The sequence below is a fragment of the Myotis myotis genome, unplaced genomic scaffold (assembly GCF_014108235.1).
Source record: "Myotis myotis isolate mMyoMyo1 unplaced genomic scaffold, mMyoMyo1.p scaffold_m19_p_13, whole genome shotgun sequence".
NCBI lineage: Eukaryota > Metazoa > Chordata > Mammalia > Chiroptera > Vespertilionidae > Myotis > Myotis myotis.
This window is the reverse complement of record NW_023416317.1, coordinates 56089121-56115849: the sequence shown is the minus strand read 5'-3', so window position 1 is coordinate 56115849 and position 26729 is coordinate 56089121. Positions and strand designations below refer to the sequence as shown.

Genomic DNA, 26729 nt, shown 5'->3' with positions numbered 1-26729 from the left:
TGAAATGTTCTTTTACTCCTAATATTGTTTCTGTTTGTTCATTATATGGTGATATTTTCTATTCCTACTTAAGAATGAAGCATTAAAATATTGACAAAGTTTTGTGAGCGGGGCTAGTGTTGACTGACTGCTGGGCATGACTGTGGAGAAAGTAGAAGAGGCCCAGCTTGTCACGGGGAAGAGGAGGACCCTCTGCTTGCCCTCCTGGAAGGTGGAGGCTGGCTAGCGACACTTGGGAGCTCAGTGTGGGAGAGGCACCGGGGATGTCAGCCTGTTTACCACGTAGGCTTTCATGTCAGCTGCTTGTTTAACATCATCAGCTCTTTTGGTGCCCCTCATGTACGGACCCTGTTTTAACCTCTGCAGAGAGTGGCCGATCTTGTGGGGAAAGCCAGGCAGCATAGAGGAGGAGTGACGACCTGACAGTCTCACAGCCTTTTATTTTTATTTTTTAATATATTTTATTGATTTTTTTTTATAGAGAGGAAGGGAGAGGGATAGAGAGGTAGAAACTTGGATGAGAGAGAAACATCAATCAGCTGCCTCCTGCACACCCCCTATTGGGGATGTGCCCTCAGCCAAGGTACATGCCCTTGACCAGAATCGAACCTGGGACCCTTCAGTCTGCAGGCCGATGCTCTATCCACTGAGCCAAACCAGTTTGGCCTCACAGCCTTTTAAAGACTTTTAACCAATTCTCCTGTTTCTATCTCCCTGTCCCCCCCCACACACCCTTCAGACCCATCACACCCACACCCACACAGGCGCATGCATAGCATACATGCATTTAGAGGTGGAGGAGTAAGTATTCAGGCCAAGCAAGTAGATGGTACAGTAGAGGCATACCCATATTAGTGAACAGTTGAAAGCGGTGGTTCCCAGCTTTTGTTGGCCATGCCCCACCTAAGCATCTCTAAAATCCTGCCCCCTGTGACATATGATTCTTATTACTCAAAAAGTGAACTCCTACTCACGTAGAGGAAGCCTACAAGGCCATTCACTTGGTCTAAACAAGCTCCCCAAAACATGGCATCCATGGAAGAGAAAAAAAGAATGAAAGGACAGTTGAAGAGCTGAGGAAGAAACCACTAAGAAATTGTTTAGATATAATAATAATATGAAGTGATCTGAAAAAATAGCAAATGAAGTTTCAAAACATAATAGAGGACTGAATTGCACAAATATGTCACAATATATATTTATATACTGTGTACGAGGCCTCTAGAACTATAAGAAATGCAAAAAATTCACTGTTAATAACTTGTTCTCGAATTGCCCCCCTTAAAAATCACATTGCCCCCCTGCGGGGCGTGTGCCCACGTTGGGAACCACTGGTCTAAGAGTAATTTTCACATTGCTTGTTTGCATTTGTATTTCTTACAAATATACGTGGAGATAAGTGCGAAATAGCTTGGATTTAGATATTGTTTTGTTTCACAGGATTTTCTCTTTTGAACTCATTTTCAAGCCTTTGCTAATTATGTAGTTCAACAACCTAAAATGGAAGTTGAAATCCTGGACTTAAAAGATATTTGCAGCAGAAAGGTGATTAGTGTTGCAGGTACTGCAGTTTAGATATTTTTATATTGTACTGAGATGAGCACTAAAGCTTTGTGGTATAACACAAACATTTTGAATAGGATTAGAGGTTAACTTATGGTAAGAGGTTTGATTATTAATAGCAATTTTAAAGAAAAGGAGTATTGGAGAAGTTTAAATAAATTCAAGTTTAAAATGGTTATTTTGTTAACAAGAAATGAGACAATAAACCATCTATCTACATATAAAGTAAATGTTCGAAAGTAAGAGGTAAAATGGAGACATCTGGGACTCTTCCCTTAACAACTTGAATTTTAGATGTACAGTTTAACTTTCATTAAATTGATTTTCACCTAAAGTTTTTCATACTAATGGCAGGACATTTGTTCTCTTTGAGGAGATCATTACTTTTGATGTAATTTTCTTTTAAGTAGAGTTTTATAATCATATCAGCATGCCTTTGTGAATATGTGGTTTTAAATAAAGATGGCGCACTTTAGGACGGGTCCTCTACAGTGTTGCTCGCCTGCTAATTCAGAGGCATCATCGCAGCGCAACCTTTCTCCCACACTGGGTTACATGCAGTTCAGTAAAAATAATTTTTAAACCGGGAGTATTAAGCCTCAGATTTTCTCTGCAGAGTTACAGAGATTCTTGCACAATGAGAGGCAAATTCTTCTTGGCACATGGTTGCAAAGTAGTTAAATTTATAGTTTCTGCTGATTCTTCGGTCTGTTTCCCAAATAGTCTGTGACTGTTCTTGACAAATATTAGACTGTTGAGCTTTTGGAGAAGCTGAACGTGTGGCTAAGATGGGCTACAGATTTCTTTTTCCTCATATCCGTAACCCCTCCCCTGCTTTTATTTGAGCAGTGACAGGAACTAGGGATGATTGTGCAGGAAAGCTAACCCTTACCCTGCCTCATCACACTGTTGTTTTAATCTGCTGAGGAGCAGGCGTCTCAGTGGAAAAGCTGAGTGGGATATCCCGCTGGCCTGTGGGGTCAGGTGATCCCAGGTAAACCGTGTGCTCGGGGGCCAGTCGCCAGATTGCTCACCTTGAACGGTGTGTGTACATATACACATGTATGTAATATTTCAGTATCGATATACATTATACATTGACTCTTGAACAACATGGGTTAGGGGTGCTGACGCCCAGCACAGTTGAAAATCCGTGTATAACTTTTGACTCCCTAAAGCTTAGTTGTCCCTCAGTATCCTCAGGGGTTGGTTCCAGGACTTTCCATGGGTACCAGAATCTGCAGATGCTCAAGTTCCCAGTGTGAAGTAGCGTAGGTCAATGCATACAGTTGGCCCTCCACATCCATAGACTGCCACTCATGGATTGAAAATGTGTAGGTATTTAATATTGAGGAAAAACCTGGGTATAAGTGGATTTGCCTAGTTTAAACCCATGTTGTTCAAGCGTCAGATGTACTTGGCTTAACAAAAACGCAACCTTTCAATTCATGCTCACAGATCTGGCAGTTGAACTCCCGTTCCCCTGCTGATCTGTGTTACCACTCTCTATGGAACTGTCTTCCATCTCCTCTATTCTCAGACTCGCTCCCACCCCTCTCACTCTCAGCCGATGGCCTTGCATTTTATGTCCTTGAGACTAAAGCAACCGAGGAAAAATACGGTCTCCTGTCACCAAACCTCCCAACTACTGTGGCATTAGCCACATCCTATACTTTCCTCTTTGTGCCAAAATTCAGGGTATCCAGCTTAAGCGAAGCCTCCTCTTTTGACCCGGGACCCACCTCTTTTTGGCTACTCAGGAATTTAACACCTGCATCATCAAATATTCTCTCTCTATTAGATCATTCCCTTCAGCATACAAATAGCCTGAAATTCTCTCCCTTGGTCACACAGCCCTGTTCTGCTACCTCATTGCTTTGCCTCTAATTACTGAAAATTCTACAAAAGAATTGTCTGTGCTCTGTCTCCATTTCTTTTTTTGTTTGTTTTCTTTTTAAAATTTAAGTATAGTTGGTACACATTATTATATTAGTTTACAATATAGTGTACAATATAGTGACTCGACATTTATATACCTTATGATGCGATCACCACACTAAGTCAAGTAACCAGCTGTCACCATGCAGCTGTCACAATATTTTAAACTACATTCCCCTTCTTTTTCACCCATCTTCTCACCCTCCCCCAGCCCACCCCTCTGGCAACCATCAGTTTGATCTCTGTTTCTATGAATCTGTTTTTGTTTTGTTCATTTGTTTTTTTAAATTCCACATATAAGTGATATCATATGTTTGTCTTTCTCTGTCTGCCATAATATCCTCTAGGTTCATCCATGCTCAGTTCTCTCATGAACTCACTCATTCCATCAAAACTGCCCTCGTAGAGGTCAGTGATGGCCACTGCCATGCCAAATCAGTGACCAGTTCTCAGTCTGTATTTTATTTAATCTTTCAGTGCATTTGACAAAGTCCTTTTTAAAATCCTGTTTTCAATATTGCTTTTTCTTTCATCTCCCTGCTTATTCCTCCCTCATAGTTTTCTCGGCTAGACAATTCTCGATTTTCTGACGTCGGAATGTCAACTGTCAAATTAGCATGTCCAAATTAAACCTTGTTTCCCTCTTTCAGATGTGTTCCCAGGCCAGGAAAAGGAGTGATCTTTTTTTTTTTTTTTTTTTTTAATATATTTTTTATTGAGTTTTTACAGAGAGGAAGGGAGAGAGATAGAGAGTTAGAAACATCGATGAGAGAGAAACATCGATCAGCTGCCTCCTGCACATCTCCTACTGGGGATGTGCCCGCAACCCAGGTACATGCCCTTGACCGGAATCGAACCTGGGACCTTTCAGTCCACAGGCTGACGCTCTATCCACTGAGCCAAACCGGTTTCGGCAAGGAGTGATCTTTGACTTCATTCATTTCCCACCCCTAATCTATCCACAGATCTTGCTAGCTCAGTCATGTCAAAACCAAGCCCTACCATTTTTATCACCACCGTCTGACCATCATCCCTTCAGGCGTCATTCTGGGGGTCATTGCAATCAAGAGCTTCTCACTGGGACCCCTGCGTTCCTCTTTTTCATGGTTTCCCCTCAACAGAGCCCTCAGGGTGATGGTTTCAAGACTTAAATCATAGCACACCACTCTTCTGAAAATTTCCAGGGGCTTCCCATCTTGTTTGGAATAAAAGCCAAAGATGGCACGCAGGCGGCCTCATCTGGCCCCTGTGGCCTCTGACTGCAGCATCACCTCTCCCTGTTCACTCCGCCCCCGCCCGGGGGCCCGGATCTCTGTCCTCCACGCCAAGTCCCCTCCGCATCCAGGCGTTTGCGCTTGCTGACTGATGCCTCTGAAACTCCCCCAGTTTTCTCAGATGCTGTCACCTCACTGCCTTCATGTTTCTGTTCTCAGTTCAGCTCCCAAAGAAGCCTTTCCCTGGCCACCCTACCTAAGGAGCACCTCTCCCTGTCCCCGCCAGCCCACCAACAGCTACCCACTGTCCCTATTCTGCTTTAACATTGTTTCTTAGAACTTAACCACCATCATTTATTTCTTTTCCTTTTGTCCGTCTCTGCTCTGTGGAATGAAAACACAGGAGTAGGAACTTCTGATCACAACACAATGGTAGCATTCCTCCGCTGCTCCGTGAGCATTTGTTAATTGAGTGAACGAATAAGTGCTCATGTACATATGCAGTGGGTTATTACATGTGGTTCTGTGGGAAAATAATAATTCCAACTTTCTGTTTTAAATTTGGATAGGTAGCCCTGTTTTATCAGAACCGCATTGCCTTTACTGCTTGTCTTCAAGATCTCACTTTGCCAGATGATGCCGTTTGCTTAGGCCTTGCTTTTTGAGCTGGCAGGCCTATAAATCCTGCCCTTCGGCCAGCTTGTGTCCCAGCAGGTGCTTAACTTTCTTCATATGCTCATGGACTAAAGAAGGGCCAGCCTGCCTTTTGAAATGTTCTTAGAGAACATGAGTCCGTAGATTTTCCAGTTAAAATAATTTCTCTTTAAGATAGACCTTTAAGTCTAGTGCTCCATTAGGTGATTTCTCAGTAGTATGATGTTTTTAACATTTGTCATGAGATCACTGCCATCTAAAAACATTAGCCAATTTGCTTTACAATTAACAAAGCAAAAACATTTGTAACTTATTGTATAATTAATTTTATTTATGGCCACTTAGATCAAGCTTATTTTGGCAAGCCCCCTTTTAGGGGAAATCTCAGATAAAGATTTTACTAACAAATAGTATGTCAATGATTTTCATTTCATGACATACATAAACTAATTACTAAAATTCTGTGGCACATCAAAAATATATTCTATTTTATGCCTATCTGACAAAGAAAATGGGTATAATTTTGATTCTTTCACACCGGACAGCTATTGTTGTGTTGCCTGTTGTCATTTTTGTATTTGACACCGTAAGGGAAAAGAGGCCAGTGCCTCTGCTCAATAGGCAGGTAGCGCCTGTTTCAAACGTTCTTGCGACGCACCGGCTGAAAATCACAGGATAGGCTGATCTGTCTTTCAAAGCACTCTATTCAGATAAGTTACATCCCAAGAATTTTAATTATATAAAATTATGCTTCTCTATAATACAAACAGAAACCTAAAAATCCCAAAATAAAAATTTCATTTGTGAGCAAATAGGAATTTAGTTTTAAAATCTATGTTCTTAAGTATATCGTTTTGCTCAAGCGTCTACTGTCATGGCACTTACATTTTTTTCTTGTAAGTATAGCCACTGTGACATCATTAAGTTCATTGAAAGGTTCCCACTTAACTCTTATGAAGGTGACACTTTTTATTAAACTAAAAAGACGAAGCATCTGTGACACTAGGGACACATACTGTTTACGAAAGCTCATTAAAGCCGGATGAGGCCTGGAAACCAGGAGTGAATGTTCCTCCGGAGACCTCGGCTTTATTTGAAACCTGAGTGCCTTTAAATAGGGCAAGTGATTCTCGCTCTCCCTCCCCCAGCTGAGTATTCCTCCTGGAAAAACCGGAGATGCTTCTGGATGGGTGGAATCTTGGTTGCTCAGGCTAGTACCTTCTGTCAGAGAAAACAGATCTCAGCTCCTGTGTGACTTCCCGTTCCGATTAAGTGTAGTGAGGAGGATTCGCTGGGAAATGAGTCGTTCAGGATGGAGTGGAGATAAACAGCGCTGTGCATGGCCCAGGGCGATTGCAGTGCGCGTTAGCTGTCCCTGCGTGGAGGTTTTTAGGTAGTACAAACTAAGGACTTTAAGATTCTTAGATAAACTTCTCTTTGCATTGCCTTTTTTAGAGGTTTAGAGAAATGAGCACTTTCCATAGTTTAACTATTTCTCTTTCTTTTTTCATTCCTTTTCCATGTCCATTTTTTATTTCACCCAACACCAAAAATGCCCTTTCAGAAACACAAAGTAGACCTTTTCTACAAACTACGCCATGTGATGAATGAACTTATTGACCTTCGAAGGCAGCTACTGTCTGGTCACCTGACTCAGGATCAGGTGCGGGAGGTTAAGCGGCACATCACCGTGCGACTGGACTGGGGGAATGAGTAAGTATGTCTGTTATTTGGGCATCTCTCAGTTTTATTTACAATAACTCAGTCCTCATGGAGTTTGCACTTAATCATAGCTTCTCTTTAGTGATTAAAAGTCATTATTACATTATCTACTAAGCTTTGACCATTCTTACTCCGAGTTGTCATTTCTTTTAGTTTAGCAAAGGACGCTCATTGGCTCTACTCACTGAAACTCCCTCAGCCTCCTTTTTAACTTCTGGAAAATCAGATTGGACAACATGATCTACTGAGGTCTCTTCCAGCTCAAAGTCCTTGATTATCGACCTCAGGAATCAGAATATGCTTTTGTTTCATCTTTTAGTACCTACCTTTTTAATAAATGTGAATTTGGTGCTCTTTACTTTTTATAGTCATGCAGTGCATCTAAATAAGCATATACACCAATGGGAATTTCTACATCTGTACTTCAGAATATTCTTAACTAATTTTCATTCACATATAGTCCTATATTTATAGGTGTCATTATTTGCTATTGCTGTATAAGTACAATCCTAAGACTTTGGTATGGGAAGCTAGAGTAAATAGTATTTAGAGTTTCCTTCTTCCTAGACTTAATAATTGATATAATTTTCAGATACTTTTGTCTCATTATCTTAAAATCATGTCCATTGAACTTGAAGTGACCGGTTTACTTCCTATAAGATAGACATATACCTAAAGTATATTAGTACAAGTCTTAGCTCCTCTCCCTCTCAAGACATCATTGAAATATTAGAAAATAAAAAGAATGGGAGGGGCCAGCAATAAATGAGATCTAGAAACCCATTTCTACAAAGTAGTTGGAGGATTAGTGACAGAGGAAGCCCAGTGTATGTGGGGGAGATGTTAGCTAATGAAGGAGCTGCTCCTTTGTAACTCCCAGAATCATGGAGGGTAGGAGTGGGCCTTGGAACATAAAAAAGGGGGATTCTTGAGAATCCGTAAAAGAACTAATCCACCACCATGAGAGAATGCCTGGCAGCCAGGGGTTCGACCTCAGACTCCAAATACCAAGGCCAGCTGCCCCTGAGGAAACTGGACAAGAGAGAGCCGGGGCCTTATTGTGGGTTTCAGAGTGTAATGACCAAATCCCTTCCACTTAGCAAAAAGAGAAGCTGCTAGCCACCCACCCACGTACAGAAAACTCCCACACTTCAAAGGGCTTTGAAGTCTGAATAGACAATCCAGTATCATAAATATTTAAAGAAATCCTTCCATGGGGAAGAGACGGAAATCAGAGTAAACAAAATACCTAGCCCAGAGGAAGGCATCAGGCCCCCGAGAGAATCAGAGAGGAGTAAAGAACTTTTTTATTTTTATTTTCTTGATTGATTAAGGTGTTACATATGTGTTCTTACCCCCTATTGCCCCCCCACCCCACCCCCGCTCATGCCCTCACCCTCCTAGTGTCTTGTCCATTGGTTAGGCTCATATGCACGCATATAAGTCCTTTGGTTGCTCTCTCCCCCTTACCCCCCTCACCTGCCTTCCTTCTGAGGTTTGAGGGTCTGATCGATGCTTCTCTGTCTCTGGATCTGTTTTTGTTCATCACTTTATGTTGTTCATTATATTCCACAAATGAGTGAGATCATGTGATATTTATCTTTCTCTGACTGACTTAATTCGCTTAGCATAATGCTCTCCAGGTCCATCCATGCTGTTGCAAATGGTAGGAGTTCCTTCCTTTTTATAGCATCGTAGTATTCCATTGTGTAGATGTACCACAGTTTTTTAATCCACTCATCTACTGAACTTTTAAAAAATCTCTGAGTATCCTCCAAAATAATCAAGAAAATTTATTATGTAGAATAAAATGCTATGAAAAAGGAACAGAGTATGTGACTTCCAAAATAAAACATTTAGGAAGATAATTTTATGTTGTCACTAGGAAAATCAAAAAGAATGGGAAGTGATTGAAGAAAGAAGGGCAATACAGAGGGTTAGGCCAGGGGTCCCACATCACACATTATAATTTCCAGGAAAAAAACACACACACAAAGGCAAATAAAGAAGACATCCCAAAGAAATGCTGGAAGAACATTTCTCAGAGCCAGAGAACCAGGAGTTTTGGGATTGGAGGGCCCCCAAATGCCTAATATGAATGGGGAAACCCAAAACCCACGCAAGGCACATGAAGACAGTTCAGTGTCCCAGGGGTGATGAGAAGATCCTAAAAGGTTTTCAGACAGAAAAACAAGTCTTAAGAATAAGGACCACATTGGCCTCCAAAGTTTTATCAGTAACACTAGATGCTAGAATATGATGAAGTAATATCTTCAAAATTATGTTGGGAGATGTGCAACCGTACTATCTAATCATTTCCTGCACTTCCTGGTAACTTCCCCGTCCTTAAACCATAGAGAGGCCAGGAACCTCCCTCCGAGGGGGATTTGTGGTGAACACGTGCTGCTTCTCACTGTGCAGCCTCTCTTCCTTCTTCCAGTGGGGACAGTCGTCCAACTTAGCTTTTGAGAACTACCCTCTCCATTAAAGTCAATCTTAGTAGAAGGAACTTGTCTTCTATTTTATCAGATCACCTGTGGATCATTCTCTTATTTCTTAATGAAATTGAGAAAGTAAAAGGTGCTGTGCTCTAGTGACTTCCAGGAGAGGGAAAATACTCGCTCTCAGGGGAGAATTAGCCTGATGAGTACCAACATGGGCTTGACTGAAAACTGCCGTATTTCTTGTATTCAGCACCTTGGTCGGTGCATAAAAGGTCTGTGAGGTGAGTGGATGGGTATGTCGGTGGATAGCTGAGTGGACAAGCAAGGCAAGAGCGTCAGAGTGCTAATAGAGAGTTTGCATGGGTGTCACTGTGTGCAGTGCACCGATTCAGAGCACTTTCACCCTTCCCCAGTCCTATTGACTTAGAGCCATCTGCATTTTCCCTTAAACTCTTATATTGAAAACACCTATTTTAATTGGGTTATTTGCATAGTCTTTTTGTTACTTAATTCTACTATTAGTCTATCATATTTTGTGACCTCTAGTGGTTAAAGAATATATATAAAATGTCTCATTTTTGTATTTAAAAAGATTTCAGTGGCATGACTACAGAATATTTGGAAAATGTTCTAAATGATCACCTGTAAAGTGAACAGGCATACATACTGTTGTAAGCAGTTCCAGGGGTCCACAGTCCCCTGGACTCCAGGTTTAGAGCTGTTTTTCTAGAGAGAGAGGAAGGAGCTAACATTTACTGGCTATAAACTATGTGCCATGTTTGAACCCAAGAGTTCTGATTATGTCCAGTTAGTCACTGTCTCACACTGCCTCCGGTCGACGTTAATCACATGACTTCTTCCTTTCTGCCCAAGTTATACCAGATCTTCCAAGTATTGAGTTCTTTGGGAGTAGTACTCCTTGGTTAAACTTCTGTCTAAAGTTTCTTAACACATTGGCTAATATGTGGTAATGTCTTTACTCTATATAACCCAATGTCAGTTTTAATTAAATTGAAAAATGAGATAAAATTCCACCAAAACATACATTTCTTTGCATTTATTATCTTCAGCAGGTGATTTTGTTCTGTGTTTACCTTGGATCACACATCTACTTGGATCCTAGATAACTTCTCTTGGTAGTGGAAGTGATGCATGATTGACCTTGAGCATGCTTGTAGGATGGGGAGAAATAAAAGAAAAGTGACTTATTCATGATCTATGGAAAACCCATCCTTAATGAACACAATCGGTCTGTTAACAAGGTGATAGCAAATGAATCCTTCTTACCATCACAAGGGGACTGCTGGCGCCTAGACGTGGGTCAGCCTTACGTACTCACCTAAAGGCGAACACAGTGAAGTATTACCAGAGGCCTGTACCCCCGAGGCCGGGTCTGAGCCCCGTCCACAAGCTCATGGCGGCCTGGGCTTGCGGCACGGACAGAAAGCTGAGCACGCGAGGACATGCGTGCTGAGTGTGGTCTTTCTCTTCACTAGGCATTTGGGTCTGGACCTGGTGCCTCGGAAGGACTTTGAGGTAGTGGATTCGGACCAGATCAGTGTCTCTGATCTCTACAAAATGGTAAGAAACCTAACGCTTGTTCCTGCACACCTCCTCTTTCTCCTGTACTTTCCCTAATTCTGTTATGAACTAATGTTATGAAATAGAAGTGTTCCTTTGTCTTTGTCCCAGTATGATGAAGGGGTCTTCCTTATTCTGGCAGGGTATCACACTTGCTCTTCTAAATGGAATGACTGTGGAGAGAGCTGGGCTGTGCTGTCAGTGGGCATTTCTCGGTTGTGCTGGTGAACAGAGCCAAAGCTCCTTGAGCCTTCACCAGTTCCTAAAGTTCTGTCTCTAGTGGAAGCTTAAAAGAGCCAGTTATTGGCGACTGTAGTGATTAACCATGGAAATAATGTGTCAATATTTCTAAGAGAGAGAGACAACCTGTTAAATCCTTGGTTGTTACAAAAATGTATTGAGTTGGCAAATGGCCAAGATTACATTTTATAAGCTGACTGAAAAGAAGTAAATGAAAGAAAGATACACAATTTTAAAGTAAAACAAACATCAGAAACCTCAGGTGACTATTAAGTTTAGACTAAGGGACTGGGTGAAACCTCACTTTAAGGAGACTGTACATATTCAAGGAACACACAGGGTGCCCCTGAAGTGTACATACTTTGCATAATTATAAAGGTAGTGCTTGTTAAAATACACTTCATTTTCAAAAATGTAATAGAATCTGAAGACATAGTGTGTATATATTTTTGGGGGACACCATTTTTTGGAACACCCTGTATACTGGTGAGAATTACAAGTTTCTATTTAAGAAGATAAAAAGGTGTTCAATATCACTAATCATTAGGGAAATGCAAATTAAAACCACAGTGAAATATTACTTCACACCTGGAATAGAATGCCTGTCATCACAAAGACAGGAGCTGAGTGGTGGCCAGGATGTGGAGAAGAGAACTCTTGTGCACTGTTGGTGGGAATGCAAGTTTGTATAGTCGCTATGAAACTGTATGGCGATTCCTCAAAAAATAAAAAATATGACTACCATCTGATCCAGTAATCCCACTTCTGGATATGTACCCAGAGGAATTAAAATCAGGATCTCAACGAGGCAACTGCACTCCCATGTTCATTGCAGCATATTCACAGTAGCCAACACATAGAATCAACCTAAACAAATGTCCATTGGTGGATGAATGACTAAAGAAAGTGCTGTGTATGTGTACAGCGGAATACTATTCGGCGGTAAGAAAGAAGTTACCTGTCATTTGTGACAACATGGGTGAACCTTGAGAGTATTGTGCTAAGTAAGTCAAAGAGCGAATGACAAATACTTTAAGGTCTAATATGTAGACTCTGAAAAAGCTGAAGTCATAGAAACAGAGTAGAATGGTGATCACCAGGGGCTGAGGGTGGGGGGATGTTGGTCAAAGGGTACAGACCTCTACAGCGAAGAGGATTGCGTTCTGGGGATCTGATGCTCAGCATGGGGATGGTGGGTGAGAGCGGGGTGTTGTGTACTGGAAGTTTCTAAAAGAGTAGTTCTTAAATCTCACACCCAGCAACAGGCAGTTATGTGAAATGAAATGAGCTTATTTCACAGCATATATGTGTATAGAATCATCACATCCTACACCTTAAATTTATGCAGCACTGTATGCCAGTTATATCTCATACAGCTAGAAAAAACACTTTCCTAGAAGAGAGATATGAGTCTCCAGATTGGAAGGGTAGAACGAGTATTTAACATTTAATTGTGAAATTTCAGCTCACAAAGCTGAAAAGCTTCCTGAGAGAAAAATAGGTCACCTACTAAGGATTTGTTGTAAGAATAGCATTTGTCTTCCTAAAAGCAACTTTGAAAACTAGCAACAATGAAGAATTGCCTTTAAAGTGCTGACGGGGACAAAATTCAACCTAGAATTTTATGTTTACTGAGCCACATTATCAGTCAAATGGGAAAGTGGCCTAGAGAGAATTTTGCTCACTTAGTTTCAAAAAAAATCTCTTTCTTTAAAAATCCTTTTCAGGAAACCACTGAATAGTAATTTACTTATTTAAAATGTGGGAGGAAACCAAGAGACGCTATTATGTGCCGTCAGGAAAGGACTTCTGACTCAGTTGAGAGGTGCAAAGAATGCTCGGGGTGACCTGAGAGAAGTCGCGGGTCACGGGGGTGCAGCCGGCCTGAGTAACTGGTCCTCGTGGAAGCAGAGGTGCCACCAGCAGGGGTCTCTCCAGGCGAAAGCCCCCTTCATGGAGGGGCTGCTGGCTTTCCCGCGTGGGAAACGCTGTTGAAAGGGCTTTTGGAGAGCCATTGGAGGGCAGAGGAAAGGCCCTATGATTTAAATAAAACTAAATGGCCTCCAATACAAAAGCAGAAGGCAGTAGAAGAAAGGAAGTGTAGTTGAAGTCCACTACGTGGCCTAGCGGTGACAGTAGTTAAATGTTACAATAGTGTAAACAAGTTTTGACCAAAACTCGTGAGACATTACACATATGGTTGAAGTGAAATAGATATGAACAAATACGATAATCCTCAGCTCCCATTATAAAAAGCCCACAATAGAGAAATCGAAAATTGGATAGAGCAAGAGTATTGTAAGTATGACATATAGAAATATTTTATTATGTTAGGAAAAAACACAGTAAAGGTACAGAAAGTACCTTTTTGGGGCACAGAACAGGGTGAGCAGAGGACTGATAACTTTATTGCAAACTTTTTAAAAAATATTTTTTTTATTGATTTCAGAGAGGAAGGGAGAGGGAGAGAGAGATAGAAACATCAGTGACGAGAGAGAATCATTGATCGGCTGCCTCTTGCATGCTCCCCTCTGGGAATCGAGCCTGCAACCCAGGCATGTAGTCCCATGAATGAATATTAATTGTCAATAATAATTTGCTAACTTAACTAACAATGCACATGAATATTTAATAGCAAATACGGCTTGTGAGATGCATTTATTTTAAAGTGGGAAATGTTTTTCTTTCTTTTTTTAAATATATTTTATTGATTTTTTACAGAGAGGAAGGGAGAGGAATAGAGTCATTTAAATGAATATTTAGTTTTACTTTAGTTTTATATAGGGTTACTGTATGTATTTGGAAAAGAAATGAGACCATTCTACTCAGAAACCAGTCTGTGCCTGTGTGATGTGGGACAGTTCACCGAATGTGCTTTTCCTCACGCTTCTAGGGTCACAGGAACAGGGTAGAAACTCACTATTGAGTTCACCAAGACCAGGCACCTAATGTTTGTGAGCTGATCATTTTATCTTTGGCAAGGGCTACTTCTAAACACGACTGACTTTTCTATAGTCACTAGTTATAAGAAGAATACCAATAATAAGAATACTAATCATAGATAACAGTGGTCAATCACTCACAAATATAGGTATATACTAACTTAATCTGCACAAAATCCTGTGATGTTGAGTTCACAAAACGTTATCCTTGTCCTGGCCTGTTGCTCAGTGGTTAGAGCGTTGGTCCTTGGACTGAAGGTTTCCCGGTTCAACTCCCAGGCAGAGGCTCACACCTCATCTGCTGGTTCGCTCCCCACCCTCGGTTGGGGTATGTGCAGGAGGCAGTCAGTCAATATGTCTCTTTCACTTAGATATTTCTCTCTCCGCCCTCCCTCTCAATATCTCTGAAAATCAGTGGAAAAACTGTCCTCAGGTGAAGATTTAAAAAAACGTTATCCTCAGTTTAGAGGAGGAAACACAGGTGTGAGTCAAGATGGAAAACCAGGTGTCCTGACATAGGTTCCTAATTACTGTGTCATGCTGCTTCTCATGGGAAAGTTGAGCCTCACAATACCCCTGTGAGGAAGACAAAAGCCTTATCTATTGTACAGTTAAGGAAAACATCTCTTGGAGAGAGTAAGTGATTTCTCTGAAGGTTCACAACCTGCTGGGTGTGGCCGGGAGTGGGATCTGCTGCTTCTGACTGAGCCGGCAGCCCAGGGCCCGCAGGGAGGCGCTCGGGAGGGAGCCCCTTCGGGTTGAGGCTGCGCGCCTGGGTGCGGTGCGGAGGCCGGGAGCTGGGTCACGGGGCTCGGGGCTCGGGGCAGGCAGCATGTGGAGAGAAGGAGCGAAGCACAGCTCCAGCGGCAAGTACTTCCTGTGGCTTGGCTGGCACCCCGAGCTGGAGAGGCTTGGGTTTGGATCCAGATTTTGTCCCCTTCTTGCCATGTGAGCTTCAGCAGACCGCTCCCAGGTACTAAGCCTGAGTTGTCCAAGGTGTGATCAGATATGAGTTACACTTATCTAACGAGGCTGTCAGAATGAAATGAGATCATATATGTCAGAGGCATAGCAGAATGCCTAACATACGGAAAGAAGATGCGTAACGGCCATTTCCTTCCCAGTTGAGTGAATGGTTCTTTCCTCTCTCCTTAGCATTTGTCCAGCCGGCAGAGCGTACAGCAAAGCACGTCCCAGGTAAGCCGCTCACCAGCCCCGGGGAGGCACCGGGAAATGGCGCCCCCTGGCTTTTCCTCTGGGCGGCGCTTTCCTCTGGGAGCCCGGCCCTTTCCCAGGTTTGGCCGGCTCCCTCCTCTGTGCATGTGCGCACAGCGCGCCGAGAGAGGAGACACGTGTCACTGAGGAGGGAGCTGTCCCACTCGCAGTGAAGTCACGTGCAGGACCAGGCAGGATCCCCAGGAAATGACCTGGAAATGGTTCCCTGGGGAACTGAGGTGTTTGTGACCTGGGGGAGACTGAGCTCACTCGTGAGTCGGAATTCCCGTTCCTCCATCCGCGGCGCGCTGTTCGCTTCTCCCGGCTGCGTATGCGCCCTCCTGCAGAGAACACACCTCCGGGCTCAGTGCGGGGAGTTAGTCATTTAGTTTTCCTGTTATTTATGGTTAACAGCCGCGAATCAGTAACACAGCGCTGGGTTTGCCTTTCTCGTTAGGTAGACACAATGCGCCCACGTCACGGGGAAGCCTGCCGGGTGCCAGTGCCCCATCACTTCTTCCTCAGCCTGAGGAGTTTCACCTACAACACCATTGGGGAAGACTCCGACGTCTTCTTTTCCTTGTACGACACGAGGGAAGGCAAGCAGATCAGGTAAAAGCTCTAGAGGTCCTGATGAGGCTGAGGCTCTGCGTTCAGGTGGTAGCCTCTGGCCTCGGGGAGGCAAAACAAGATCACGTAGCCTCCTCTCACGGAGCTGGGCGTTTTGCCTCAGGCCCCGTGTGTCCTGAAGGCACGTGTGTGGCCTGTTTTATCCTGTGCCTCCTTCCACGTGGGGCTCAAATCCCAGTCTGGGCTGTCAGCACTGCAGGGAGAGAAAGGGGCACCTGTTCAGCCAGAGACGAGGCGCGGGGGGAACACGGAGCCGCAGGGTCGCAGGGGCCCAGCTCCAGAGGCAGGACCCTGGGCTCTGCCCCCGCACACGCACGCGGGAGAGAGGGCTCGCAGGGCAGCAGGCGATGTGTCCTGAGTGAGGCAGCGCAGCCCTCAGTGCCCTCCAGCCCGGCAGGAGGGAGGGGCCTGGCTCCCTCATTCCTCTGGGCCTGGGCTGGGGGAGGGGCACTGCCCGGGGCTGAGGGGAACCTACTTTCCCCTCCTCCAGCTCCTCTTCCCCAGAGGCCGGCTGAGCTATAAAGTTCTGTATCTTTCTGGAGGCTAAACCCTTAGCAGATCCAGGATTCACACATGGTTCTCCCGTTCTGTAGGGTTTCTCCACTTCCTTGATAATGTCCTTTAATGCACAACAGTTTTTACTTTTGAAGAAGTCCAGTGTTTCTAATTTTTCTGTCATTGCTTTTGGTATCATAAGCACATTTTAAAAATTGTGTACATATTACTTTGAACAATTTGATACCAATAAACATACTCAGACATGCAAGAATGGTACTTTGTAATAGCAAATATCTTAAGGCAGTCTAAATAAATAATAGTGTAACCTTTGAAAATACTGAGGCAGAAAGAAGTGAGGGACTAAATTAGTCTTCTGTTGCGTAACAAATTGCCACAAATGTAATGGACTAAAATGACTGATTTTAGTTCGCAGCTCTGTAGATGAGAAGGCTGTCCAGGCAGGTCTGGGGGCTCTGCTCAGGGTATCGCCAGCGGAAGCCAGTGTCACCTCGGCTGCATTCTAGTCTGACAGCCCTGGCGGGTGTGCTCCAGCCTCACTGCTTGTTGGCAGGATTCCGTTTCTCACAGTTGTAGAAAGGAGCCTCCCACTCCCGTGCTGGCTGTCCGCTAGGACCTGTTCTCGGCTCCGAAAGGCACCTGCTTTCCTCGCCTGTGTGTGGCCCCCTCCACAGGGGCAGCAGTGCAGTGAGCCTTTCCCAGGCTTCGAATCTCTGACTTCCTTTTCTGCAACTAGTGGGAGAAAATTCTGCCCTTTTTAAGGACTGGCTCACCCAGATAATCTCCTCGTTTTACAGTCAGTTGTGTCATAAAATATAACCTGATCATTGGAATAAAAGCCACTATATTTGCATTCCTGGGGATTATGCAACCTTAGAATTAAGAGACAAGTTTGGGGGACCATCTTAGAATTCTGCCAAAAAAGGGACTACTTCTACTTCTACATTCTGTATGTAAAAGAACATTAATGAAATATTGTTCACTGTTCACAACTACATGCATAGTATGACTTCAGTAACTTTTAAAAGACTACAGTTTTTGAAAAGAATCTTTGAATTGACAGATACTTGAAGTTTTGTTAGTAATTTTTTTAAGTAGCTGGCAACAGTCTTAAGGAAAAGACAATGATAGTGAATTATAACAAAGACTGGTTGCGCTCTATGGAAAAACCCCTCCAAAATGTTTCACCCATACTTGTCCCCTTCTTTCAATGGCCAGCTTGGCAGTGTGGCACCAACACCTGCTTTGCTTTTCAGTGATGATGGGTAAGGTAAGGTAAGAGGAGAATTCAAAATGTCTTTCCTATTTTTTCCTAGTATCATGGGTTCCCCTTCTATAAGGAAGTCATTACCTTTGTTTAAAAATACTTTTCTGTATGCATATCTATTATGACTGTTGGCCATTATCTTATTTAACAATTACCGTATAATTACCTCCTCAAAACAGTGCACACAGTCATCTTCTAGAATAGAGCCCGTGTTATCCGTGTTTGGTTCTGTGCGGTACGCTTCTCTTTTCTATTATGTGGCTTCCCTGTTCACGGGAGGCGTGTGATTGTGTCACTAACTTATTTTCTCTGCAGACTGGTGTGCCTGTCAGTATGCCCGCTCTCTCCCTGGCCCTTAGGTTTAGCAGGTGCTCTAGGCCTCAGGGCGCCGGTGACTGATGTCAGCGCTTCACTGCCTGTCCCCAAGGAGTCTTTTCTCGGCTGGGGGGGGGGGGGGGTTGTTTTTGTTGTTGTTGTTGTTGCTGTTAGGCCTTAGGAATGCTAAGTTGCCCTCAAAAACGTAACCACTCTTGATTATCACACAAAAACACTTAGTTAGCCCTCTTTTCACAGACGCTGTGCAAAACACGCTAAAAATCCTCATTTCCTATTCTGCTGTTTACTCGCCATTCAGAATACCCTGGTGTAGAATAAACTTTTCCTTGAAAATCAGCTGCCTCTGTAATTGAAGTGAGGGTTCTGGCCGAGAGTCAGGCATTCTACCCAAGTGAGCTAACTGCCTCTGAAAGTCTCAGGTGCCCCTGGAGAGAAATTTTCTTTTAAAATGACGGTGAGAACATTGTTTACTAAGCCAAGCAGTTTTGCTTCCCTCTGCAAAAGGTCGTGTCTGCGATGCAGCTGCAGCTCTTCTGCAAGAGCTCAGGCAGCTGGTGATGGCCCTGCAGTTCAGGCTTCCACCCAGGCCCCTGGCGTGGCCCCCGTAGGCTCAGCCCACTCCCCAGCCGGCCCCCAAGGGCTTTCTAAGTCCCAGCAGGAATAAGAGGGGCTAGAATCCTGGCTCTGCTGACAGTTGACCCTTGAACAACACGGTTTTGAACTGTGCCAGTCCTCTGATATGTCGATCTTTTTTCAATAAATATACAGGTGGCCCTCCAGACCCCTGGTTTCACAGCCATGGATTCAGCCAACCGAGCATCAGAACAGTATTTTTGGCTTTGGCAGGTGTGGCTCAGTTGGTTGGAGCATCGTCTTGTACACCAAAAGGTGTTGGGTTCAATCCCCTGTTTACAATAAGTAAACAATGTGCATGCAGGAGGCAACTGATCGATGTTTCCCTTTCCCTCTCCCTCTCCCTCTCCCTCTCTGTAAAATCAATCTATAATAATAAAAGGGTAATATGCTAATTAGACTGAATGTCCTTCTGGACATCCTTCTGGACAAAGCTGGGGCCAGAGCGAAGCCCGTGTCCCGGGTGCTGGAGGGAAGCCGGTGCCGGCAGCGGGGGGAAGAAAGGCCTACTCTTGCACGAATTTTCGTGCATCAGGCCTCTAGTTATGTATAAGGGACTTGAGCATCTGCAGATTTTAGTATCCAGTGGGTCCTAGAACCACTCCTCCGCGGATAGAGAGGATGGCTGCGGAGAAGTTATATATGGATTTTTTACTGTGGCCAGGGGTGGGGGTGTCAGTGCCCCTAATCCCCACATTGTTTAAGAGACAACTGTATTGCATTCCAGTGGCCAAGCCACTCAACATGATTCTACATATATGCCCAGTATATGTCCAACACATCAGATCATACTCAGAAACATTATAGGAAAAATCTGCTAAGAGATAGGCCAAGTGAAATTTGCCGTTCAGATATGTACATTGGTCTGTGGTTAAACCTGTGTTGTTTTCATCTGAGAATAAGGTCAGAAAATGCTCTCCTGTGTATACCATTATACCATCTCTCACTAGATTCTGAGTCTAGATGTCAGGCTGGAGAAAAGTTTTTCTACAATATCCTACAGAGCCTGGATAAAAAGGGTAAAGGAAATGATCAGGTTCTTTGAGTTCTTCGTTTACAAGAAATTTGCCTTCTGCTCTGTCCAGATCATTACACAGAGGACAAAGTAGAATAACACTAGACCCTGTCCGCGAATCAGTCAGGGCGTCAGGCTTTCCACTTGACAAGGTGTGTTATCTGCTGCTTGAAAGCAAAGAATGGAGATTCCTGAGAGGAAGGAAAACGGAGCATTGGATGTGCAGGCTTGGCGTCCGTGGGGCACGCGGGAGGCTGTTGTTAGGGTAACGGGACATCAGGCACCAGGAAGAAAAGCAAAAGTACAAATGAGAGGAGGCTCGGAAACGAGGTTGATCCTTTGCAGTCATGGGAACCAGGAATGTCCACAGTCCGACTTGTTAGACAAAGGCAAATGGATGAGAGAAATGGACATTGAGAATCTCAAACACAAAATACATACAGCTGTGAGCTTCGGAAGATCTGTTCTTTGGTAGAAAACAGTGGGGACTGTTTTGTTGCAAAATGACTGTGTAAGCTAACTTTACCTAACTTGGCATCTGGAGGTGTGGCTGCTGCTGAGGGAGAAGTCCAACTAGCTTTCCTTCTGAGCATGTTTAGAAGAGACTCCTGTGGAAAGAGATCAGCGAGTTGCTTCCTTTGAAATCAGTTAATTATTATTGAAGCTCCTAGCCGCCCCCCTTGCTTGCCAGGGAGCCGTAATACATGTTGACTTAAGAATGTCTAACCCTGCAGAGAATTTCTGTAAGAATTTATTTGAGCCAAAACTGATGACAGTTGCTGGGAAGCAATATCTCAAATGCTCCAGAGAATGACAGTTTTGCAGTTTACTTTATGCATTTAGAATTAGAGGGAACATGAGGAATATTACATGGAAGTGGGAGAAAACAAGGCAGGGATTGGTACAGGAGAGTTAACAAGATTATGTGCTTTCCTGGGGGTAGTTAAGGCTTATTTCAAAGGTATGTTAACCTAGATGCACAAAAACAATGGCAGGGCCTTACCCAAGACGAAGATAAACCTTCTGCTACAAACGTTACCTGCCTCCGGTGTGACTGCCCACTGTGACCTGCCCAGGCAGGAATTTATGGTCCGATCACCCTGTGAGGTTACTTTCCATCACTGGACTTTTTGTCCACATAACACTTTACATGGACTCTTCAAATCGAAGTTAAAAACTCTATTAAATATCAACCTGATTGTTGCCCTTAAATTTGAACCTAAACCCAAAAATATAGCATTTTCTTTCAAGAGCTTTTAATGGAAAATAGGAATATTTCAGTATCAAGACAGAATAGAGAGATGCACTAAATAAATCAATGACAGTGGAGGCCCAGGAGCTGGAGCCTGGGCTGAGGTGGAGCTAGTGTGAAGTGGTGAGGTGCTCGGACACAAGAAGGGAATCCACCAGAGACGAGAGTCCAGCAGCTGGAAAATGGAAAGCAAAGCTACAGTTTCTAGGTTGCACAGGAAAGCAAGTCATAACCATCCCTTGTTTATTGGACAAAAATTATATTATCTTCATTGATTATTACATTTGCTAGACTTCGCTCTGCGGTGTTGGAGTGACTGTTGAGTGTATGTGGAGGCCGTTAACCACAGGCGGGAATACGGAGTGGGCATGTTTAAGGGACCTGGTTTTAGACCAGTAATTATTATTTTCTCTTTGTGGGGCATTATTCTACAGACCACACCCCTTAAAGTAGCCCCTCCCTGGAGGCCCTGGTTTTACACTTCTGTTTATTAATATGGGGGTGGGGGGGAGAGAAACAGTGCTGGTAACCTTGACCTTGTTCTCTAAAATCATGGATTTTCAGGAACCTTCCCAGTTGAACTTAATTAGTGAGAATGGAATGACCTACTCTTGGCCTGAAGGATCTCAGTCATGCCTGTACCTTTGACAATGAACCCAGGTTTCTACTTTCCAAGGAAACAGGAATTCAGGTCCCTTCTCAGACAGGCCGGATATAGAATCCCTTCATAAAGCCGGGCTTTGAGCCTCTAAAAGAACTGCTCATTTAAATTTGACCTGCACTGCCCCCCTCCCCCCCAGGGCTGGATCCTGAGTGTTGGAATCAGGAACCTCTGAAAGGCCTTTCTCAGGGCGCGTTCACCCCTCCGTGAAGGGTCCACGGCCAGATGTCCGTGGGGTGGGGGTGGATGTGACAAGTCAAGGAGGAGCACATAAGCGCCAGGATGCAAGGACTGTCCTAAAGGCCAACCTCGCTGTGTCCTCATTTCTCACGGCCACCTCCTCAGCTCACAGGGGAGGAGACAGGCGCCTGCGCCACGTGGCTCGAGTCATTAGGTCAGGAACTGTCAGCAGGAATCCCAGCTCCGCAGTTTGGACTCCAAGGCCTGTGCTGACTTCAAACGTGTCCCACAAAAGGGACCACCGCCACCCACCGCATCTTCAACCACTGACTGACGGAAGCCCTGCTGGCTGTCCCCAGGGCACGCCTAAAAGCCTTTAGGACGGGAGACTAAACCACAGTCTAGGAGAAAAGGAGACCAAGCGGGCATTGAAATGCAACTTGTATGTGGACCAATCCCAAGATTGTTAAAAAGAGGAAGGGCGGGTTTATGCAAAACACACTGAGCAGTGAGCACAGAGGAAAAGCAGTAAAGAATTCTATTTACTATTTTATTTACTGTTTCCAACAATCTATTATTTTGAAGTAAGAATAATAAAAAATTAAGTTTTAGAAATATTACATATTGAAAAACAATCTAATCATTATGGCATAAAAGTAACCACAAATGTAAAAGCTGCAGCCAATGGTAAGTCTGGCGGAGAGCTGGTGGCAGCATTATCCATTTTTGGCCTTTTGGCTAAGGCCAAGTGTAGTGTCTGTTCTTATCAGTTTAATATCTGGTATGTCCTCTATCTGAGGACAATGTGTTAAATGGATTTTTGGGGCTTAGGAAATGAAATAGGAGCTTGCTTTGTCCACTCCAGCACTTCCTGGTATGGTACACCCTCTTTGTGGGGCGGGGTTTTGGTGGTTCAAAATAAGATTCAATCTACACTACTAGAGTGGTCAACCTACACTGCTAGAACGGTGGAAAGCAAAGTCAAACCTACTCCTATAGGCCAAGGCCCCTCCCGTGCTGCTCCAACTGAAACCAACAAGAAACTTATCCTTGATGATTTCCAGTCAAGGGCGGAGGGCCTTGTGGGAGGCAACCATCCCACATGAGACCAATAATTCTTCACCTTGGCTGCACATTAGAACGAAAGTTCCCAAGGCCCAGGCCACACCCCAGATTAACAAAGCCTGGAGCTGTCAGGTGGCTCCAGTGTTCGGGGAAGGTTGAGAACCACTACCCCGACAGCTGGGTTTAAGGAATTGGTTGGATTTTCCTTAAGTTTCTTCTTTAAGCACAGCGGTATACAATATTATATTAGTCTCAGGTGTGCACCATAGTGATTAGGCACTTATATAATTAACGAGTGATCACTCTAATAAGTCTAGTACTGATCTGACACCATGCATAGTTACTAGAATGTTATGAACTACATTCCCTATGTTGTACTCTACATCCCATGACTATTTTTATAACTGCCAGTTTGTACTTCTTAATCCTTCACCTTTCCAGGAATTCAGAATCCGTTGGATTCTGGGTAGAACTCCTACATGCAGAAGGCAGTAGGAGGGTGCTAGGAATGACTTGTTAGGGATACAGTTTCAGTGCTGATTTGGAAATTGTTTACTTTTTACAAATTGGAGTGGATTTTCAGTTATAATTGTAATAGTCCTCTTGTTGATTTATTCAACACATTGTACACCCAACCTTGTAAAAGGTGTTTCAGGCACCAGGGATCCAGCACAAAACAAGTCATAACAGGAAAGGAAAATCCCTTTCCTGCTATAGTTTACATTCTAGAGGAGGAAACAGACAACAAATAAATATATACTATAAACCCTGGAAGGTATAGGTACTTTGAAGGATTTTTGCACTGAAAATTTTTTTTCTTTCATTAAGAAATTTGTAGGATTGCCCTAACCGGTTTGGCTCAGTGGATAGAGCGTCGGCCTGTGGACTAAAGGATCCCAGGTTTGATTCTGGTCAAGGGCGTGTACCTTGGTTGCAAGCACATCCCCAGTGGGGGGTGTGCAGGAGGCAGCTGGTCGATGTTTCTCTCTCATCGATGTTTCTAACTCTCTCTCCCTCTATTGTAAAAAAATCAATAAAATACATTTTTAAAAGAAATGTGTAGGATATGTTAAGGCTCACACTGATAAGGCTGGCCCCCTGCGGCTGGCTTCGGAGGAACAGTTAGCCCCGCTTACCTTAATTGGTTCGTGGTGTTTGCATAGGGTCGAGTCAAAAAGGATGGCTGTAGAGGAAATGAGGGATCGGCTTGTGTCAGCTCCCACTGCCTGGAAGAGCACCCTGGCCCCTGCCGTGGGCCTGCGAGGCTGTGGGTGTGTGAAGAAGCAGCTTCGGGCACTGATACTCCTCCCGCATCCAGCTCCTGGGTACTCAGAGCTCCGAAGCCTGTCTGACTCCGGGGTGAGACTCCCCTGTAAGGACTCTAAGACCCTGTGCCAGCTAGGACCTGTGCCTTGGCACCTACCTCATCCATCTGCCTATCCTGGCTCCACACTCGGCTCCTGCCCAGCTGTGGTCAGCTCTGACCAGTCTGTGGCTTTGTCCCACTGCCCCTCGGGATGATTCAGCCCACATGGCCCACCCAAGCCAGCCCTGCCTGAGGCTTCCAGCCTCAGCCCTTGGGAGTCGGGGCTCATCAGGATTCCTGGCTTTGACCTCTGAGGGCTGTCCTTGCCCTTGTCCTAAACTCTCACAACTCACACTCCTAGATTCTTCCTGCCTTACCAGGGTTCGCACCGTCAGGTAAGTCGGACTGCTTAACCCTCGTGCTTTCATTTCCTCAGTATACAGTTCGAGTGTCCGCCTCATCGGAGTGACAATGTGGCAAAATCCCTGGAACAGGCGCGGCTGATAGCGAGCCTCAGTGATCGTGGTTATTAGAAAAGTGTTGCAGCTTTGCTCTCGAGCCCAAACATCAGTGGTTTATATGCTTTTGTTGGGCTTCCGAAAGGCAGGAAGGGCAAATAAAGGTCGGGTGCCACTGCAGAGGTGCTCCTCGCCAGAGCCCTGCTTTCGCCAGGCCTGTCCCTGGGACCCCGGTGACAGGATCCCTGTCAGCTTTGCCCGGTGGCAGGACAGAGGAGAGTCCATTAGGCGAAGATGTCATCAGAGCCCGGCGGCGGCAGCAGGCACATGCAGAATATTCACTTATTGCGAGAAGCCCTTGAGAGCCTTCAAAGCAGGAAAAAGCCGCGTGTGCAGAGAGGAACCTTCTTTGGGGAAAACTTGCCCTTTATTGCTTCTCGCTCTGCTCCCAGTGCGTGGGAGTTTAATTGTGCTGTCCTGTGAGCACGAAGTCATTGCAAGTCCAGAGCTTCGTTAGCAGGGCTTGTCTTCACTTCGTCTCTGTAAACTGCGAGCCCTGCTTGGCTCTGGGAGTGCAGAGCGGTTGGAGGCACAGTCCCTGCTGCGCCACAGGCAGGACCCCGACCTGAAGGCTGAGAGCCGGGCAACCCCTAGTGGTCATTCACCAGAAGGACTCATGGGGCTCAGCGCAGAGTCCTCATGGCTGAGATTTACTGCAGTGACATCGAGGGGAGAAGCAGCCAAATCTTCACAGAGACGGACTCAGGCTGGAGGAATCCATGTGCAGGCCTCCTCATGCTCTCTCTTTCACGAGTTTCTAGTTTATTTAATTTTGATTAAATTTAGATATAAATAGCTGCATATGGCTAGAGGCTACCATATTGTGTAACATAGCATAGGACCTGGTAGACTGCACATAGGGGGTGAAATGGTTGTGCAGGGCCATGGAAGAAAGAGTAAACTGAGTCATGGGCACAGGGTATCAAGAGGAAGGAAAGACATGAAGAAAAGAGGAAAATTAAGAACGAGAGTCCTTTGTAGTCCCAGATGTACCCACTCGTGCACATCTGTAGGTAGATAATATTTAGAGACATGTAGCTATTTTCAAATTGGTTTATTTCTTTTTGACCAATATTGTCTCTTATTGTCACCATCCTATATAATAAAACCCTAATATGCAAATCGACCAAACGGTGGAATGACTGGTCGCTATGGTGCTCACTGACCACCAAGGGGCAGATGCTCAATGCAGGAGCTTCCCCCTGGTGGTCAGTGAGCTCCCACAGGGGGAGTGCCGCTCAGCCAGAAGCCGGGCTCACAGCTGGTGAGCACAGCAGTGGTGGTGGGAGCCTCTCCTGCCTCTGTGCGGCAGCGCTAAGGATGTCCGACTGACAGCTTAGCAGGCTCCTTGAGGGCGCTCGGACTGTGAGATGGTGCAGGCCGGGCTGAGGGTGCCCCCTGCCCAAGTGCATGAATTTTGTGTACTGGGCCTCTAGTTTATATACTGTGAAAGACAATTGGAATGAGTACAGGCTTTGGAGAATTCAGACCAGTTGAAATCTCGTCTTTATACCTTACTAGCTATGTTACTGTAGTGTTGTTTTTTAAATAGCATCACCAATTTTCTATAGTAAGTGAGAATAAAAAAGAATTTGACATAGTGCAGTGAACCTTGTTCCTATATTTTAAACTTAAAAAAATTAGAGATCTTAAATACTTTCAAAGTTTTAGTACTTAGTAAATCTTTGTGTGCTTTTGTTCCTTGATATTATTCCTGAGTTTTTCAGTTTACACTTTAAAAGCCTAGAAAATACCTAGTAAAATGTCTGGCAGATTTAAATATCTCTTTGGTTTTCTGGTTGGCTGAGTTTTTCTAGCTTCCATTCCGGAGAGAAGA

At 44.4% G+C, this 26729-nt stretch overlaps 1 protein-coding gene and 1 non-coding gene across 14 annotated transcripts in view; both read left to right on the top strand.

The window, feature by feature from the left end:
* DOCK3 (dedicator of cytokinesis 3) overlaps nt 1-26729 on the top strand; it is a 182516-nt gene that overhangs the window by 68426 nt on the left and 87361 nt on the right. For 12 of the 13 annotated variants that reach the window (XM_036333427.1, XM_036333432.1, XM_036333429.1 and 9 more), the window contains 4 exons: nt 6934-7082; nt 11032-11116; nt 15454-15495; nt 15971-16125. In XM_036333427.1, coding sequence (XP_036189320.1) covers nt 6934-7082; nt 11032-11116; nt 15454-15495; nt 15971-16125 — 431 coding nt within the window. The remainder of the gene's footprint in view (nt 1-6933; nt 7083-11031; nt 11117-15453; nt 15496-15970; nt 16126-26729) is intronic. The other variant, XM_036333436.1, reaches the window with a different exon arrangement.
* On the top strand, nt 22722-22910 carry LOC118668733. The gene has a single exon (XR_004971738.1). It is a non-coding gene; the product is annotated as a U2 spliceosomal RNA (small nuclear RNA).